General features: G+C 36.7%; 1 protein-coding gene across 1 annotated transcript; it reads left to right on the top strand.

Annotated features, from left to right (window-relative positions):
* Positions 1–2,954: 2,954 nt before the first annotated feature.
* On the top strand, positions 2,955–19,430 carry LOC127622094 (histone H2A deubiquitinase MYSM1-like). Its single transcript, XM_052096025.1, is given in 21 exon segments — positions 2,955–3,034; positions 3,914–3,986; positions 4,134–4,204; positions 4,324–4,389; positions 4,487–4,559; positions 4,660–4,758; positions 12,135–12,612; positions 12,702–12,915; positions 14,066–14,196; positions 15,027–15,130; positions 15,256–15,333; positions 15,524–15,609; positions 15,709–15,763; positions 15,903–15,953; positions 16,078–16,152; positions 16,324–16,512; positions 16,622–16,691; positions 16,694–16,753; positions 18,115–18,220; positions 18,368–18,425; positions 18,842–19,430. Coding segments are annotated over 21 exon segments (2,493 nt in total). The 5' UTR covers positions 2,955–2,975; the 3' UTR covers positions 19,139–19,430.
* The last annotated feature ends 270 nt before the right edge of the window (positions 19,431–19,700 follow it).

Here is a 19,700-nt window from a genome sequence, read left to right as displayed (position 1 = left end):
TGAAACACTGTTGCCTACGTTGTCTTTTTTTCTAGTCCATAATCGGAATGAATCAGAAGATAATAAGCCATCAGCAACGGGCAAAGGACAGGCATTCTCCTGAAATTATACCCTGCGCACACACAGAACGTACAGATAGACCGTGAAGAGATTTTTGTGTAATTTGACAAAAAGTGTATTTGATTAAAATGACTTACTCCACCTTTAAGCTTAATCGAAAACAATTGAGGCATATTATTGATAACCACAAAAAATTTATTTAGATTTGTCCCCCATTTCTTTAAAAAGAAACAAATAAATCTGGGTTCCAGTAAGGCTTTTCACACTAAAACATTTTAACACTCATATCGTTTACAATTTGTGGCTATACTTTAAACGGTATATATATACAGGGCCAAGAAAAAGTATGTGAACCTTTTGGAATTACCTGCATTTATGTATACATATGTCTTAAAATCTGATTTGATCTTCGTCTAAGTTACAATAATGAACAAACAAATTATTGTATTGTTCTTGTAAATATTGAAAACATTCACAGTGTAAGTTGTAAAAAATGCATGTGAATCAAACAAAACAAAAGTTTAGTCAGGATATGGCAAAATTGGAAACCAATAAATCTTGTTTGATTAGAGGTGTGTGTTAGAGCAACTTTGACTTCTAAAAAGCATTCAAACATTTTGCGTTTGCTATTCACAAAAAGAATCTGCTAACGTGGACCATGCCTCAAAAAAGAGATCTCAGAAGACATACTAGATCTATTGTTGCTTTGCATAATACTGGAAAGGGTTATAAAGTTATCTCTAAGAGCTTAGATATTCATCTGTGCACAGTTAGACTAACAGTATATGAATGGAGACAATTTAGTACTGTGGCTACTCTCCCTAGAAGTGGCTGTCCAGCCAAGATGACTCAAAGGGCAGAATGCTCAGTGAGGTAAAAAAGAAACCCAGAATGAGAGCTAATGACTAGAATAAATCATTGGAACTGGTTGACATCTCTGTTTGTGAGTTTACTACACGGAAAACATTAATCAAGCATGATGTCCATAGGACACCAGGACGGAAGCTGCTCCTTTCCAGCAAAAACATTACTGCATGCCTGAAATTTGCCAAAGACCAACTTTACGCTCCACAGTGATACTGAGTAAATGTTTTGTGGACTGATAAAACTAAGGTTGAATTGTTTGGGAAGAACTCACAGAACTACATAATGACGTAAAAAGGGCACCACATACCAACATGAAAACATCATCAGAATGGTGAAGTGCGGTGGAGGGAGCATGATGATTTGGGGCTGCTTTGCTGCTTCAGGGCTTGGATCGCTTGCCATTATTGAGGGAAACATTTATTTACAAGTTTATCCAGATATCCTATGGGATAATGTCAGGGTGGCTGTGCACCAGCTGAAGCTCAGTAGAAGTTGGGTGATGCAGTAGGACTATGACCCTAAACATCAAAGTAAAACAGAATGGCTTCAAAAAAAGAAAATCCATCCTTTAGAGTGTCCCAGTCAAAGCTCAAATATTAACCCCAATAGAGATGCTGTGGATTGACCTCAAGAGAGCCATTCACACCAGACATCCTAAGAATATGTCTGAGCCTGAGCAGTTCTGTAAGGAAGAATGGTCCAAAATTCCTTCTGAATATTGTGCAGGTCTAATCTGCAGCTTCCGGAAACACTTGGTTGAGGTTATTGCTGTCAAAGGAGGATCGACAAGTTATTACATCCAAGGGTTCACTTACTTTTCCACAGCACTGTGAATGTTTAATGGGATGTGTTCAATAAAGAAATTAAAGATTACAATTGTTTGTGTGTTGTTAGTTTAAGCACATTGTGTTTGTCTATATTTATGACTTTGATGAAGATGAGATCACATTTTATTACCAATTAATGCAGCAAACCAGCTAATTCCAAAGGGAACACATACTCTTTCTTGCCACTGTACACATTATTCTTGTCCATTCACTTCCATTTTAACTTCCCTACTACCTTACTGTACCCCAGACCCCCAATTTATTAATAATAATACATTATTATTGTTTTGATTCTGCACACTTGGTTGCATGTTCCTATAGGTTGAGATGCTAATTTCACTGTAAGATTAATTGTAATATACTTCATAACAGCTGTTTTTAACCCATGTCATTAGCCAAACATCCTAAAGACCATTAACATTTGTGATTTTCCAGGAGAAAGAGTAATTCATTCAAACTTTAAACACTATTTATGGGTTTTCACGCAACTTTAATCTATATTTTAAGGGAAAGTTCAACCGAAAATAAAACTATCTTTCATAATTTTCTCACCCTCATGCCATTCCAGATGTGCATGAATTTTCTTCTTCTGCATAACACAAAAAAAATTTTTTAGAACAATATTTCAGCTCTATCGTTCAATACAATGTAAGAGAATGGTGACCAGAACTTTCAAGCTCCAAAAATCACATTAAGGCTGCATAAAAGTAAATATTTAAGTCTTTATTTACTGTAAATCGCCACTTTCACATTTTGAAAGTGGAAGTGGACATTTATAGAATTTTTTTGTAAAAATATGAATCTGTTTCTCACCTAAAGTGGTTGCATCACTTCAGAAGACATGCATTAAACCACTAAAGTTGTATGGATTACTTTTATGCTGTCTTTATGTGATTTTTTGTTTCTGGTCACCATTCACCTATATTGTATTGAATGACAGAGCTGAAATATTATTCTAAAAATCTTTGTTTGTGTTATACAGAAGAATAAAATTCATGCACATCTGGGATGGCATGAGAGTGAGAAAATTATGAGAGATTTTTTCGTTTTTGGTTGAACTATCCCTTTAACCATCTTTAATACTTTAAATACAAATCCAGTGTATTGCACCCGTGTGCTTAAAGCGCGCAGCAGCAGCAGCAGTAGCAGCATCCTGCCAGTGAGTGGCGCTGTGAGAAACACACACCTTTAAATATTTCATCTCATGTATCCACAACCAATATGGCAGAGGAGTGTGATGTTGTTGACATCGAGGGAGATGAATGTGATGAAAGAATCGGGTAGGAGTTTATTCATTCATATTCCGTTGTTGTGGAGAATATTATGGACTCGTGCTTTGATAGTATTTAGTGAAAGGTTGTTAAAAAGTGAGACATGAGCAACAGAAAGCGACAGACAGGATAATTATGAGCTCTTCTGCTGATATGAACACATATCTTTCAGCAAAGATACAAGCTTAATGTAGCTATACAGCTTCAGTATATACTATAGACTTCTAGTAGGTCCTATGCTCTATTTATCAGTGACTGTAATGGCACATCAGGCACTTGTTATAGGAGAGCCAGTGTTTATACTTTAAAACATATTTTACAAGTTAAGACCTATTGATAGATTAGTCCTTCAGTTTATAACAAAACAAATATCGCTTTTACATATGCACTTACCGTACATTGAAAGTATATGGGGCACATGATAATACACGTAATAAAATTGCTTGCTAATTTTGTACAAATTTAATTTAAAATAATATTCCTGGTTCAATACAAGTTAAGCTGCATTGACAGCAATTGTGGTATAGTATTGATTAACACAAAAATGTATGTTTACTTGCCCCTCCATTTATTTAAAAAAAGCTAAAATCTGGTTTCCGAGAAGTACTTACAATGGAAGTGAATGGGGACAATCTGTAAACGTTAAATACTCACTATTTCAAAAGTATAGCCAGAAGACATAAACAATATGTGTGCTAACATGATTTTAGTGTGACAAAACCTTTTCTGTGAAGTTATATCCAGCTTTACATATTTGTTGCTATGACAATGTAACAAGGGATGTCAACAAACCCTAAAACGACTTTAAATTATTTAAGCAACTTTACAGCTCAGTACCCATGTAAGCCAATAAACCAACCGGTAACTTGATTTTTGCTCTCTTTATAGAGACCTGAGCAGTGCTGAGATTCTCCAGGATCAGTACTTGCAGTCTGCATGGAAGACCAACAGCAGTGTACTGGTACAGCAACATGCACTTTACAATTTCATTTATATACTGTTGTTATGCGTATAAGAGAGTATGACATAATCAGTGCATTATTACATGCCATGGATATGTGCGTTGAGTATCTAGAGATGGTTATAATATTTTTGTATGTATAATCAGCCATGGATGCTGGACAGTGCCATCAGTGATGAGAACAGACAGGCCATTGAGAGCATGCTGCAGGAGGAACTGTATCCTTCACTCTTCTGCACTGATCATTAACGCTCGTTTTGTTTACATTTTCTAATGGACATTTTAATAAATGTGGTCATTTACTTAAAGCATGTTGCTGTTTTCTTAATAAATAAAGATATTATTTTGGCAGTAAGAAAGCACCAAAGGTGGCATGGACCAATGAGAAGACAAACATCAAAAAGTAAGCTTGTTTTACCTCTTTATATTCATTATATTTAAACAAATAAAAATTTATTCAATAGAAACTGGTGTGGTTTTTCCTTCAATTATTTGTATAGGTCATTGGTGAAGAGTTCTGGGGTACGAACTCGTTGGGCTGAAGAAGAAAAGGATCTCTTTGAGAAAGGACTGGTATGTTTTTAAATCCTTTTTTGAACTTTAAACAATGAAAATTAACAATGTTCCCTCTCATGAAAGGAAAGAAATAGTAGCTTCATATTTTGGATTCTAGGCTCAATATGGCCACAGGTGGACCAAGATAGCCAAGCTAATCGGCACTAGGACGGTTCTACAGGTGAAGAGCTATGCTAGGCAGTACTTCAAAAATAAGGTATGATGTCTTCAGCCCAAATGACCATATGAAGAGTCATATGTCCGGAGTTCAAATGGTTGAACCATCTGTAGTGTTTAGGCCTAGCAGGGAAAAAAAATCTAAATATTAATAAGTGCAGTCTTGACCAACACAAAATAGGTATCGTTTTAAAGCATAGAAGCTGCACTTTACAATGCATGTAGGCATTATAACCAAAACCGAACAAGTGCTATGGAATTTTCCATTTTTATAATTTATTAATAATTTTGCACTGCACATATTATTGTAATTGTGTAATTGGTGAAACATCAAACTCATCAAATAGCTATGTGATATATGTTGTTGGAAATCTCTCAAAGAGTAGAATACACAACCAGCCTATGTTTTTGAGGGTTCGTATAGATCTTTGAAATGTTGGAAAATGTTTGGTTTTTACAGTCAGGTTGTCAAGGTTCGAAATGCTTGAATTGTGAATACAAAAATAATGGAATCACCACTCTTAGATGATGTTCACCCAGCTTGTTTACTTTGTAGCAAATAAAGAAATCATTTATATGACACAAAACAATTTTTGACCCACCTTTATGATGTTAGACCGTGAAAGGAACAGTGGCATGCTCCTTCCCTCCGTAGTGCTAGGGTCATCTCCTTGGGCAAGAGAGAACAACCCTCAAGCCCCCCCTGCTAAGGTTACAGCAAAAAGTTTTTTCCATCATTCTATAAAGACCTGGAGTAAAATATATCATTATTATCCCATTTCCGTTATAAGAAATAAGGAAAAGGACGACTCGTTTGCCGTGAGTTGCGACCCGTGTCGGTGGAGCATGAGATCCTGGTCTCTGAGAAATATGGTTTGCTGCGGCTTCCACTATTCTAACATGATAATTTGGCTCCTACTTCAACTTGATGTGAGGTTGGAATGGCTCGATTCAAACAATCGGCTGGTCAAGACATGCCTTAGGAATACTCTGTGATAGCTGAACATCAGATATCTCTCAGATTCCCAGTAGGCATTGTCTAAGGGTCAATCAAGTAAATTGAGCAACTTGTTATTTTTATTGAGTATATCATAATGCTTAAGTATATGCATAATCTGCTGGAGATCCATGGTGCTGTGCATCCCTTACGTTTGGCCTGCAAGGTGGGTGGGGAGCAGAGATGACGAAACTAAAAACCCAAAACATGGCTACAAAACACACCTCTAAAAAATGTTTGGGATCTGGATACCGACAATACCTCAGAAAATAGATGTGTTCTTTTGCCAAAATTCATCATCATTGAAACTGCTGCTCCAGATTCTCCAATTATCAAGCTTTCCCCTTTCGCTAGACAAAAAGGTGTTTTTTTGCATGAAAAGTGGGAAAAGTAAAAGAAGTGAAAAGAAAATATGATCTGGACAGATTCTTATGGAATGCAGTAAAAAGGTCAATGATGAAAATCTACTACATGCCAGCATGTTAGCTGAAGTTCAGATAAAGACATCTCATCCAACTTTGAACTACAATAAAGGAGTAATCCGAACTAGAGAGTTTGATGAGGTTGATAAAGAAGAAATAACGTATGAGCTCAAGACCCAAGGAGTAATGAACATCAAAAGAAGAGCGAACTATTAAAACTGGTAAATACTTCCTCACCTTTAATAAACCACTAATCCCAGATAAACTTTGAACTGGATACTTTAGTGTTCCAGTGGACTTATTTGTACCCAACCCTCTGCGGTGTTTCAACTGTCAAAAGTATGGCTATGGATCTAATGGCTGCAACAACAAACCTGTTGTAACTGTGGGGAGGTAGGCCATGACAAAGGGAGCTGTGAAAACCATAACAATGTTGTAATTGCTCAGGTGATCATTCAGCTGCATCAAAACAGTGTTCCATGTGGAACAAAGAAAAGAAAATACAGAAGATGAGGAGAATCAGTTACCTCGAAGCAAAGAAAATGGTGGATGTCGTCCCTGTTTTTACACTGAGAGAACCCCAAACCGTTAACCATAGTAATATTCCCCCCAAAGATGAAGAACACAGGAACCCAAAGTGAAACTCTTCTAAATGACATTCACTCCAGTCAGAGCTCAATTACAGAAACCAAAAGGCAAATAAAAACAATGGTAAGGCAAGTTCTTCACAATCAAAAGTATTCCAAGATGAAGCATCAAAGACAAAACAAACAAGATGTGGAAATGAAAGAGAATGAATACCATAGTAGAAGTCCATCCCCTAAAGGCAGAACCAAGAAAACTGTCCCTATTCTCCCATTAGGTAATGGAAAATTCTATCATCCAATGGAACTGTCGTGGTATCAGGGCACATTTTACAGAGCTGCAGTGTCTAACTGCAATTATTAACCCTCTAGCCATATGTCTTCAAGAAATACAATTACCACCAGACAATAGTAATTTTAAAAGTGTTGCAAGTTTTAACACTTTCGGTCCCAGTGACAAGCAGGCTTCTGGTGGTACAACCATTTTAATAAGAAAAGATGTGATCCATAGTCATATAAATATTAATAGCATCCTACAGGCAACAGCAGTATGCCTGACTTTGCAGAAAACCATTACAGTCATCTCTATCTACATTTCTCCAAATTTAAACTTGACACACAGTGACCTAGATCACCTTATCGCTCAGCTCCCATCTACTTTTATTCTCATGGGAGATATTAATAGTCATAACACTTTGTGGGGCAGTAATCACTGTAACCCAAAAGGAAATAAGATTTAAGATTTTATAGATAACCACACCTTATGTCTTTTAAAATATTGGATTAAATACCTATTTACACCCAGGACATGGAACATACTCTGATATGGAACGATAAAATCCACTATCAATTTTTAAAGAATCTACCCCCTACTTTTCCTTGAAAATGCTCCTTAGAATTTTTAACTTCATTTGGATATCGGTAAAATCCCAACCACCTGGCATGAAGCAGAAATAATACCTATTCAAAAGTCAGGAAAAGACCATAACGACCCCATAAACTATTGCCCTATAGCTTTAACCAGTTGTTTATGCAAAACAATGGAGAGGATGATCAATGATCGCCTGGTCTGGATACTGGAATCTAAACACCACATAAGTAACGCCCAATGTGGTTTCAGGAAAGGTCGAAGCACTACAGATCACCTTATTTTTCTTGAAAGCTATTTTTGTGATCCCTTTACCAGAAAAGAACACATTGTAGCTGTCTTCTTTGATTTGGAGAAAGCCTATGACACGACATGGAATTTTAAACGATCTGTACCAATTGAATTTTAGAGGTCGACTGCCAATCTTCATTGAAAGTTTTTTTTATTGAACAGACTTTTTAGTGTTAAAATAGCAAACATCATGTCTACTCTACATAAGGATTTGTAGTACCTCAAGGAAGTATCCTATCAGTAACCCTCTTCAGTATTAAAATAAATAGCATTGCAAAAGGTTCTGATGTCCTCTGTAGTTTATATGTAGATGATATCTGCATTTGCAACAAGAGGAAGTACATGAATGCTATCGAACAAAAAATCCTATTGAAGATAAAAAATATGCACTCCTGGTCAACACAGAACGGTTTCAAGTTTTCACGAACAAAAACCATCTGTATGCATTTCTGTTTGCTTCGTTCACTACACAATGAACCAGAGCTGTTTATGGATGGAGTCCCCATTAAAGTTGTTAAAGAGAACAGGTTTCTTGGAATCACTTTTGACAACAAACTGTCTTTTATTCCTCGCATGAAATCACTAAAAAAAATAAATGTTTTAAAATGTTTTATCCAAAACCAAATGGGGAGCAGACATTTCAAATCTGTTGAACTTGTACAGATCCATGTTATGCTCAAAGCTGGACTATGGAAGCAGCATTTATGGATCAGCTAGTAAGTCATACAAACGACTTTTGGACACTGTACACCACCAAGGTATACGACTAGCTTTGGGAACCAACAGAACCTCACCAATCCAAAGTCTTGGAAGCCAATGAAACTACCTTGGAAATCAGACACCTAAATTTGGCCTTACAATATGCAACCAAACTTAAAACAAATAAAGAAAACCCTGCCTATTCAGCAGTTTTCCCACTTCATTATTCAACAATATGTGAAAAAAATAAAATAATTTTATTCGTCCATTTGGCCTACTTATAAAAACCCATCTGGAGAATCTGAAAGTGGATCTAAACAGTTTGGAACAGACACATTTCTGCAAAATTCCTCCATGGGATCTCCATCTGAATTTAACAAGGAACCAAAAATCCAAAACGCATCCAAATGATTTCCATCAACAATTTCTGGACATAAAAGCAGTATACCCACAACATATCCCACTATACACAGATGTATCTAAATCTGGAAATAAAGTGGCAGCAGCTTTTGCAACAAAACCAACTGTGTTAGGGTATCCACATCCCTGAACAAAGTTCAGTTTTCATTGCAGAGGCAAACGCTCTACTACTGGCAATGAAGTTTATTGAGACTGCTCCACAAAAACCTTTTTTAATAATAACTGATTCAAAATCATGTCTTGAAGCATTGGAATCCACTAAAACTGATCACCCAACAATCGTGAAGATTTTAATCAAACTGTCATCTCTTGAAGCAAAGAGTTTTAATATTATTTTCGGCTGGGTACCTGGACACTCTGGTAATGAACAAGAAGACAGAGCTGCCAGAGAAGCACTAACTACTGAACCAGTAAAATGCTCTATACCTTCCACAGATCTGAAACCAACTCTGAATGTTATCAAAAACAAATGGCAGTCGGAGTGGGATCAATTTTTAAACAACAAATTACGGGAAATAAATCTTATTGTTGAAACAAGATATGTGTTCCCTTTTAATAATCGCTAGGATCAAGTCATTTACACACGATGCCGGATAGGACATACAAGACTCGCACACCAATTTTTACTATCGGGAGAAAATTCACCAAAGTGCTCATCTTGTCAGAACCCACTATCCATTAAACATATTTTACTGGACTGTCATAACTCTACACATCTGAGAAACCTGTATTATTCAGTTGATACTTTTGAAAAGGTTTTTAATCAAGTGAATCCAAATTTATTTTAAGGTTTTTAGGAAAAATGAATCTTAAACACCTTATTTTGCTCTATTTTTAAATAACTAAACCTGGCTCCCATCATGAATATTGCCACAGAAGCTGCAAAGTAAAAAAGCTGGGTGAGCATCCTCTAAGAGTGGTGATTCCATAATTTTTGCCAGGGGCAAAACTTTTCATTAGGTTGTTGATAAACAATCTATAATTATTTTAAAATTGAAATGGATTTTATACAGTTGTTATGTTTGTGGTGTCTCGAAAGTGCGGGAGCGCACGTGTGCCGCTCCGGATCATTCTCTCTTGCTTTCATGTCGCGCACATGAGAGTACAGCACGTCTCCACTGTGGTAGATTGGCGCCAAATAAATTATACCTGCATCTCCTGCTTCCATCAACATGCTGGGGTGCCATTTCAATGACAGCTGGCTGGAAGAGGAGAAATAAAATATCTCCATGCGGAGGAGCGATTAACAAAAAGGAAATCATACGTCTAAGTGTGCAAAAAAAAAAAAAAAAGACATCAATGGAAGTTTGCACTAATCAGCACTAAGCCAAAGATTTAGTTAAGACTTGAATGTACTTGGGGATAATTTTCTTCTTCAATTGGATGACTTCATCTGAAATTATGTAGTGTTGTCCAGCTTCATGGAACACTAAACAAATCATATTAGGATTCAGATCGCTGTAACCAGAAGTGAAAGACATCCAAATATAGGCAGAGAGGATTGTTCACTGTAATTACATATGGCCACCAGCAGATGGTGCCAAGTACATGACACAGACTCAAAGATGACACAAATGGCACAGAATGAAACTGAATGATATCTCGTTACTCATTTGTAAAGTGATTACTGGAAAGGAGGAGGCGAGAACCGACTTGATGATATAAATAATAGTTTTAATATAAAACTGAACCAAAAGACACAAACACACACATATGAAGGACAGCTGCTGTAAATGCTCTCTCTCTGTCGTACCACTGTCCGCAGTCAGCCTTTATCCCTCATGGAGGCTTGATTAGCCTGATTAGGGACCAGGTGTGTAAAATCACGACCTGGCCCCGCCCTCCGCCCTGTCACATCATGCTTGCATGCTTTGGAGAGAGAGCATACCTCAAGTCATTGTGTTTGGATGTGTAAAAAGTTCTGATGTACAATTATTATATTTTCATATCACTTTATTGTCACACTACCATGTACACAAGTGCAACAGTAGGTGAAAGTCTTGTGTGCAGTTCCGAGCAACATAGCAGTCATGACAGTGACGAGACATATACCAATTACAATAAACAACATACTTACACAACACAATTTACATATCAAATGTACACATACTTGCACAACATAATAATAATATACAATGTACAGTTAACAATACACACAATATAGAATACACTTATAATAAAAAAATAAAATAAAGAGTATATAAAAATATATATACAGTAGATGTATTGAGGAGAATATAATTATGACAGTCCAGTGTGAGATATAAGATTAATAAAGTGCAGTGCTGATTATTGATCGTGTTCAAAAGTCGATTGCTTGTGGGAAGAAGCTGTCATGTAGTCGGCTGGTGCGTAATTATATTTGTTTGGAGATGTTTTTTGACACTTGGAGAGATGTTTTCAGACACTAGGATACATTATTTTGTAATGCTATAACTTATGAATTCTTTGTTGTATCAAAACAAATTTTACTCTGTTACAGGGGACATGATTGGGAACAAAACAAAAGCAGTTTTTCAGAGCTAACTTTTTCACACCTTACGATATATAATGTAAAATCAGAAAAATCAGAAATAAAGTTTTGGCTCAAGTTTTTGTGTGATTTGTTTTCAGCAGTTTCTTAAACTGAGAGTCTCAGAATTTATGTTTTGTTTAAAATGATACCAAACACTTGACCCTCCTTGTTTTTTTGTCTAGAGTTATACGCCTTTAATTTTGGGTATGCCACTGAAACAAGAAATCTTTAAAAACTCCCTCAGAGCTTAAAGGGTTAATTAAAGAAATGAATGTCAATTAAGCTGAACAGATTCTAGTATGTGGCATTAAATTGATGTGTGGTCACAGGTTTTTGCATATCAGCTACTGTACAACAACTTTTAATGTGCCTTATCCAATATGGAACTGTTTTTGCACTGATGCCAGACCTTTCACTAATTTGTTATGAATAATAACCTTATCTTTTGGTTTATGTTCATCATGTTTTAAAATTAAATAGAAAGTACCTGTTATCAAATGAGATGAAGTTCCTCTCATTGGCATTTAATTCACCTTATTTTCCAAAAATGGGCATTAATTCATGGTTATGTGATATGTAAAGCAGTTTTGTGTTCAGTTTATCATTTGTTTCACCTGTAGACTAAAACAGAAGGACCTGCTGAAGTTTCCACCAATAAAGTGACTTCAGACTCAACATTCCTATCTACAGCTATGGTTTCCTCTGTTCAGCCTCATTTCTCAGCACTGACCAATGCTGTGCGCATCGAACATCTCTCCGATGATGAGGATGTCGACATCACCGATGACCTCAGTGTCGATGTGCTTCAGCAAGAAAATCTATTCAAGCCTTTATATACACACATAGGCGCCCCAGATTGTGATGGCCAAGGTGCGTTCAGTCCATTGCTACCGTCAACTGACAGACCCTCCAACCCTCAGTCTGAATCAAATTCCATAGCTTCAGATGGACAAGCTGATCTAGACACAAATGGAAATTCTGGTGTCTGTCAGACCGGGATTGATACAGATCCAGAAGAGGAAAGTGTGACCCACCTCTCTCAATCAGGCAGCCCAGGCAAACACAGCCTGTCTGAGGATGAGAGCACTGAAGAAGCTGGTACATTGTCATACTGCATCACTGCCATTCATTTCTTTAATTTCTCAGCATTAGCAGAATTATTGGTAATTTATCTTTTTGTACCCCAGATAAGACGGAATTAGGTGAATGTCCTGAGGAGGAGGAGGTGGAGGAAGACCAAGAGGATGACGAAGAGCTCAGAGTTCCAGAGCAGGAGGTCACTTTGGATTTCACCACTGTCACAGAGGACGAGAAGCAGGCCATCCCTGAATTCTTTGAGGGTCGCACATCCAAAACCCCTGAGAGATATCTGAAAATCCGCAATTACATCATAGACCAGTGGTGAGGATTTACTGTGCACTTCTGAGGAGTAGTTCAGTTAGGTCATGTTTATACCTGATATTAGGATCTGACACAGGTGGTCAGGTGGAATGCATTGGATAGTTAAAGCCTCAAAGAAACAGCAAAGTTTAAAACACTTGTTTTGTCTCAGTGGATTGAAGTGAGTAGGCGGTCCCTTTTGCTGTTTTTTTTTATTTATTTTTTACCACATTTACACCTGTATTTATTATCATCCCATTTCAAACATACCAACGGTAAATACTGGGGATGGGCATTTTTGAGTAATTTTGTAGTCAAGTACTCTAACCCACAAACAAATGTAAGTGATAACTCATAAATTAAAATGTCAGTTAAAAATATAAAGTATGACACATACGTGAAATGTATATTTTGTTTTATTCACAAATGTTACCAAGAACAATTTAAAATATCCTTACTCCAACAAACTATACTTTTCTTTTGGGAAAATGTTTTTATGAACAATATACATTATTAATAGTAAAAAATAAATAAAAAAAAGATTTAAAAAAATAACTGTAAAAAACATTTGCACTCACCTGGATCTTACATAGAAATCAGTGCTGACGGAATTAGGGTAATGCACTACATAAAAGTCTACATAAAAAGACCATCACATTTTCTTGTTGGATAAGCTTCCGAGTTTCTCGTACCGCTTAACATTTCCTTTCCACCATGAAAATAGATCCTTGTCCATTGGTATGCATAACTCCAACAAAAACTGAATACCACTAGAGTAAAATTAAATATGAAACATAATATTACAAGTATCGCCAACACCTCAACAACACGCACCCATAGTGCCCCCCCAATGGAATCAACTGTAACTGAGTTATTAGTGTTTTTAATAGTCAACAAGCTGGTCCAGAACAATTACTTGTGCACATCCCTAGTTAATGCCAGGTGTAAACAGGCCTTAGGTATGGAGTACATTTTCAAGACCAACTTCTTGGGTATATCTACTGTCCTGCTAAACTTGCTGAACATTTCCTTGTGTTCAAAACAATGAAACGGGGAAATATATCACACATAACTAAATCAGGGGATGTTGTTGTTGCATAACTTTTAGACTTTAGATGTTTAAAAAAAATTAATATTTTCATGAACATTAGCTTATTGAATGTCTGTTTAGGGCTAAAAGTAAACCCAAGTACCTGAACAAGACATCAGTGCGTCCAGGCTTGAAGAACTGTGGGGATGTAAATTGCATTGGTCGAATACACACCTACTTGGAGCTCATTGGAGCAATCAACTTCAACTGTGGTAATGTTTATTTCTTTATGGCTTTTTTTTTGCATTATTTTTTTACATGTTTGCTTTTGCCCATTTTGTTCTAATGTACAATCTACACACTGTTTCAAACCAACTTCTGGCCCAAGTGACATCTGACCACATTTGTAAAACTGACAAATTGCACTCTGCCTTAATCCAAGAGTATCCATCTACATACGGCAAGACGTCAAAGAACACCCACTACACGACATGCCCACTCCATGCCCCCCTTGGATCATAAAGCGATTCTTTTGAAAATATAATGACAATATAACTTTTAAATTACATGTCAATTTATTAAAACGAAGATGTAAGTGGTGAAATTAAAAGTGTCTCTGTTTTATTTTCTCCAGTTACCTCACAAACTAACCAGTTAGCCTATTAGCTTAGCATTTGATTGCTGATTGCTGCTTCTCCTCTTCATTTTCACAAAAATGGCCACTTAGTGATACGGCAGTATGATTCTATTCATTAGAACTTATAACTTGCAGTATGTTGGGGGTAGTTATAGTAGGTGTAGGGTTGCTGCAGGAGTCCAAATAAACAACAAACACAGTGTACGAATGTAACTGTTGTAAGACTTCAGCATTTCACTGGTTATTTGAAGGGGGAGTAACTTGTAGTGGGCATGTCTTTTAGTGGGCACCCTTCTCGAATATTTATGGTCACTCTTTTGGCCACTGCAGTTGTTGCATACCTTTTTATATGTTTGGGCAGAGAAACTCCATAATTAGCCTGGGCATTAACCTACACACATTCAATAGAGCCCTCTTTCCTCCTTAAACTCTTCTTTTTGTCTTTCTCTTTCTTCCTTTGTGTAGACCAGGCGATCTATAACCGCCCACGGCTGGTTGATCGCTCTCGGTTAAAGGAATGTAAAGACAGCCTGGAGGCATATCATCTTGCCCAGAGACTGCAGTCAATGGTGAGAAAATGGATTGGAATGAGCTGAAAGTGCTTAACTTCCTTTTACAGTTCTCATCATAATTATCTGTTGATGATCTGCATTTCCTTTTTAATGATTGCATATTTTGGTATGGTGTTTTGCAGCGCACAAGGAAGCGTCGCATTCGGGACATACAGGGGAATTGGTGTGATGCTAAAGGTCTAGAGGGGCAGACATATGAGGTAAAGGATCTCCAAGAAACCTGTGGCCCTTCACGGAAATTACATATGCTGTAGTCTATAGAGAAGATTCAGTTTATGACCTGCTACAGCTTGTGTTTTGAAACAGTGGTTTTGTGTCTCTATAGTGGTGTATGGAAGAAGCAATTACAGGTTGATTAAATATGTCAACCTTTTGTTGTTTGTTCTTCAGCATCTGAGTGCAGAGGAGCTGGCCATCAGGAGAGAAGAAATGAAGAAGAAATTACAAAAAGTATCTAAACTCCCCAAACAAAGAGGGTAAAAACACAAATCATATCTGTAACATCTGGAACTGATCATTAATACTTAATACTCTCCCTAAATAATTCCTTCTCCATGTCTGTTTGTTTTCTGCAGATCTTTTGATCCATTCCAGCTTATTCCATGCAAGGCGTTTGGAGTGGAAATACAGGTAATATTACCTTGGATCTTTGATATTTCTGCTCTGTTGTCAAAGATTAGTACAAAAGACAATTCGACAACAATGAATAAAATTTATTCAGTCTAACTTTATTACGCAGTGTTATCATTGGTGTTTCTTGTTCTTTTAGGAACCATACAGAGTGATAGTTTGTGCTGAGGCCATTATTGTCATGGATATAGTAAGTGTCAAGTGTTGTTGGTTTTAAAATATTGCCCTAAATTGACTAAAATTAACCTCCCATACATTCCTCAGTTTTTTTATCATTCTGTACTAATAAACAGACCTTTACCCAATTTTACCAGCATGCTCATGTGTCTATGGGAGAAGTGATTGGCCTTTTAGGAGGGACATTTGAAGTAGAAGAGAAGGTGTTAAAGGTAAGTAAATTCATCGTCTGATTGGCCAAACAATTGATTGGTTCTGTTTTTTCTGACACACAGACTTTATTTTTTTTTCATTGGTTCTTTGCCTGTGTATTAGTTGCCATAGGACACTCAGTTCAGTAAATGTATGACTGCTAACGATATGTAATGTGTGTGCGTGTGTAGATCTCTGCAGCAGAACCGTGTAACAGCCTGAGCACCGGTCTGCAGTGTGAGATGGACCCTGTCTCTCAGACTCAGGCCTCTGAGCTGCTTGGGGTCAAAGGTCACAGTGTGGTAGGTTGGTACCACTCTCACCCGGCCTTTGACCCCAACCCCTCCATCAGAGACATCGACACTCAGGCCAAATACCAGGTAACAGATCTTTTATATTGTAGTTGGACTGCCACAGTGGAGTTTTGTTTTCTGATAGGATAATATCTCTGTTTATGTCTCATATTCTCTCTGTCGATCTTGTCTGCAGAGTTATTTTTCTCGAGGAGGTGCTCCATTTATTGGGGTGATTGTCAGCCCGTATAACCCTGGTAACCCCTCCCCTTCTCTCAACGCACCTGTCTGTTGGTACAGGAGGAGACCGAAGCTACTGGACCTCAGAGTATGTTATAGCATCTCTCCAGGAATACAGGAATAGTTCACCCAAAGATTAACATTTTCTCATAATTTACTCGCCCTAATGCCATCCCAGATGTGTATGACTTTCTTTCTTCTCCAGAACACAAAGATTTTTTGAAAAATATCTCTGCTCTTGTCAAGTTTTGAAGCACCAAAAAGCACATATAGGCAGCATAAAACTCCAGTGGTTAAATCCATGTGTTCTGAAGTGATATGATAGGTGTGAGTGAGAAACAGATCAATATTTAAGTCCTTTTAAGTTTTTCCTGATTATCGATATATATATTAGGATTTTCTCAGATATAAATAGGGCTGCTCATTGCACAATAGTCTTTGTCTTTTCAAACATATGTATTTCTCAACCCAACTTTGATAAATTGTGAGCGGCAGGGTAAATTAAAGTGTGAGAGCACACCAGCCGCGTCTGGCGGACTACATGGTGCATTCTCAAGTTGTAATTTTTCCATTAAATTCTACCCAAATCATTTTTAAAGGACACAAAGATTATTTACTCTAGTCAATTCTGGATGATATATTGTTTATATGTATCTAGGGGAATTGCATAATAAACTTTGGCATTTTTAATTGGTCAGTTTGCACAGTTACATCAGTTTCATACACTAACCTGCAAACTCATGAATGTCACTTCATTACATTTTTGAAGTTCATGACATTTTGTTCATTCTTGAAGTACAAAAAGCTTTGTAGCTTTGGACAGCCATGAGCTCATTATGTTTGTGGTATCTGTGTCTTGTTAATTCCGTGACCGGCTTCAGTAAATGTTATGTCGCCCCCTTGTGGTCTCCTAAAGCTATTATGTCATTACTACATTGAACGGAAGGCAAGTGGCTGTGAATTGAAAGCAATTGGGCTGGTCAAAGTGGATTGAAGTCTTGTGGATTACTTTTATGCTGCCTTTATGTGATTTTTGGAGCTCCAAAGTTCTGGTTACCATTCACTTGCATTGTATGGACCTTCAGAGGTGAGATATATATTTTATTTTAAAATCTTCATTTGTGTTCAGCAGAAAAAAGAAAGTCACACATCTGAGATGGCATGAGGGTGAGTAAATTTAAAGGATGGTCGAGTGGAAATTAATTTATGCTACAAATGCTGTCGATTGAGCTTAGCTTGTACTGAACAGGAATATTCCTTTAATTAATTTGTGTTCTGTAAATGTTTAATGATCTTAGTGGTAAGAACAAGATTCATAACTGTTAAAGAATAAATGAACAGAGGTGTAAATAATGAAATATACAGAACAGCTATAGCTGAATCTTTGTCTGTCCTGTCTGGTGAATGATTCTGATCTCTATGTGAATAAGTAAATTGGTTATGTTTTAGAGCTTCCATATCGGTTTGACATCCAAAATTCATCTGAGCTTCCTGATTGGTCAGAAGTGATGAGAAGAGCAGAATGGGTAGTGTTCAAGTACAGGCACAGTCATGGGTGAGTGGTGTGTTTCATGTACGCATTTATGTGTTGGCAACATTCTCTTTGGCTGGAAGAGGGGAGAAAAAAAGATCTGAAATGTACAAAGAATACTCTAATACATGAATTATGTATGATGTCTTCTGATTTTGTTCATTCTTTCAGGAGTGTACCAATGAATAGACTTTTCCGTAGAGACTCTTCTCTCACTTGTCTGGAAAAGGTACTATGATACATTAAAACAACCTTTCATGGCATTCCCTCAGACCCTTGACAGACCGTCGGAGCTCAACAATGGCTAATCTGAATGTTTGGTTGTCACACACTTTCCGGGAGTCAGGGTGCATAGATTTTTTTATCAGTCTGCCAGGAAACAAAGTTGTGTTTACTGGTTGTGCTACAATGGTTGCAGCGATCAGAATAACTGCAAAGTGGACCAGACTTCTAATTATCATCCAAATGTAATATTGCTGAAACAGCAAATTATGTCTTTGTAAACATTGCGATAGTTTCACTGTCATGCCATACTACCACGAAGGGTTTACAAAATGTAGCATTTTTAATTGTATTAATTCAGCATGCTAATTTTCTATAAAAAAATAAAATAAAATTGCATCTGTCTTGTTTGTCTGTCTACAGATGCTTGTGTCAGTCCGGAAGACTTTGGAGCAGGTCCCAGAGGTTGACGTAGGGACTTACCTGCTGCAAATTGAAACCTTGTTTCAAACACATTTTCTCCCTGAGACCAGCTCCTCATCATCTCATTTTCATGAACCAATAACACAGCCCCATTTACTACCATTCTCCAGCTCTGAGCCAATCAACAGCAGCCATGTCTCAGATGAGACCATTATTACTGAAGAGGAATGCACTGTTGAGTCTGACAGCCGAGATGAATTGTACACTACAGGACCTGTCAACCATATTATAAGCTGAAATGATGAAGAGGATGCACCTGTTACACAGTTTGTCAGTGCAGAATATTGTGTAAAAAATTCCAATGAACCTGGAAACCTGAATAAATGACTTTCCTTAAATCTGCTATTGCAGAGGATGAAAAGACATTTGTAATGTATAGACGCTGTTTAAAATACTTATATTTCAAAACTGCTTTAATGTAGATTTTTATATTATACGTAATAGAATTTATCCATTAAAATGTTATCTAGATTTCATGTTGAGTATAAACAGATTAGTCTGAATAAAGACAACAGTTGCAAACTGTTCAACCACAAAACTGTCTTTAATGTACATTTTTTTACTGAAAGTTAACAACAAAAAGATTATATATATATATATATATATATATATATATATATATATATATATATATATATATATATATATATATATATTAGTCTTTGTTTCCAGTAAAAACATCTAAACATTCTCAAAACTGAAAAAATAAAAACATAAAATATTTTGTATTGGTTTCAGAGAAATGTACATTTATGCTTAGGAAAAAATAATGAAAAATTGCCAATGGGGTAAGAAAAAA

This window comes from Xyrauchen texanus, chromosome 28, assembly GCF_025860055.1.
Source record: "Xyrauchen texanus isolate HMW12.3.18 chromosome 28, RBS_HiC_50CHRs, whole genome shotgun sequence".
NCBI lineage: Eukaryota > Metazoa > Chordata > Actinopteri > Cypriniformes > Catostomidae > Xyrauchen > Xyrauchen texanus.
This window is presented reverse-complemented; position numbering and strand designations above follow the sequence as displayed.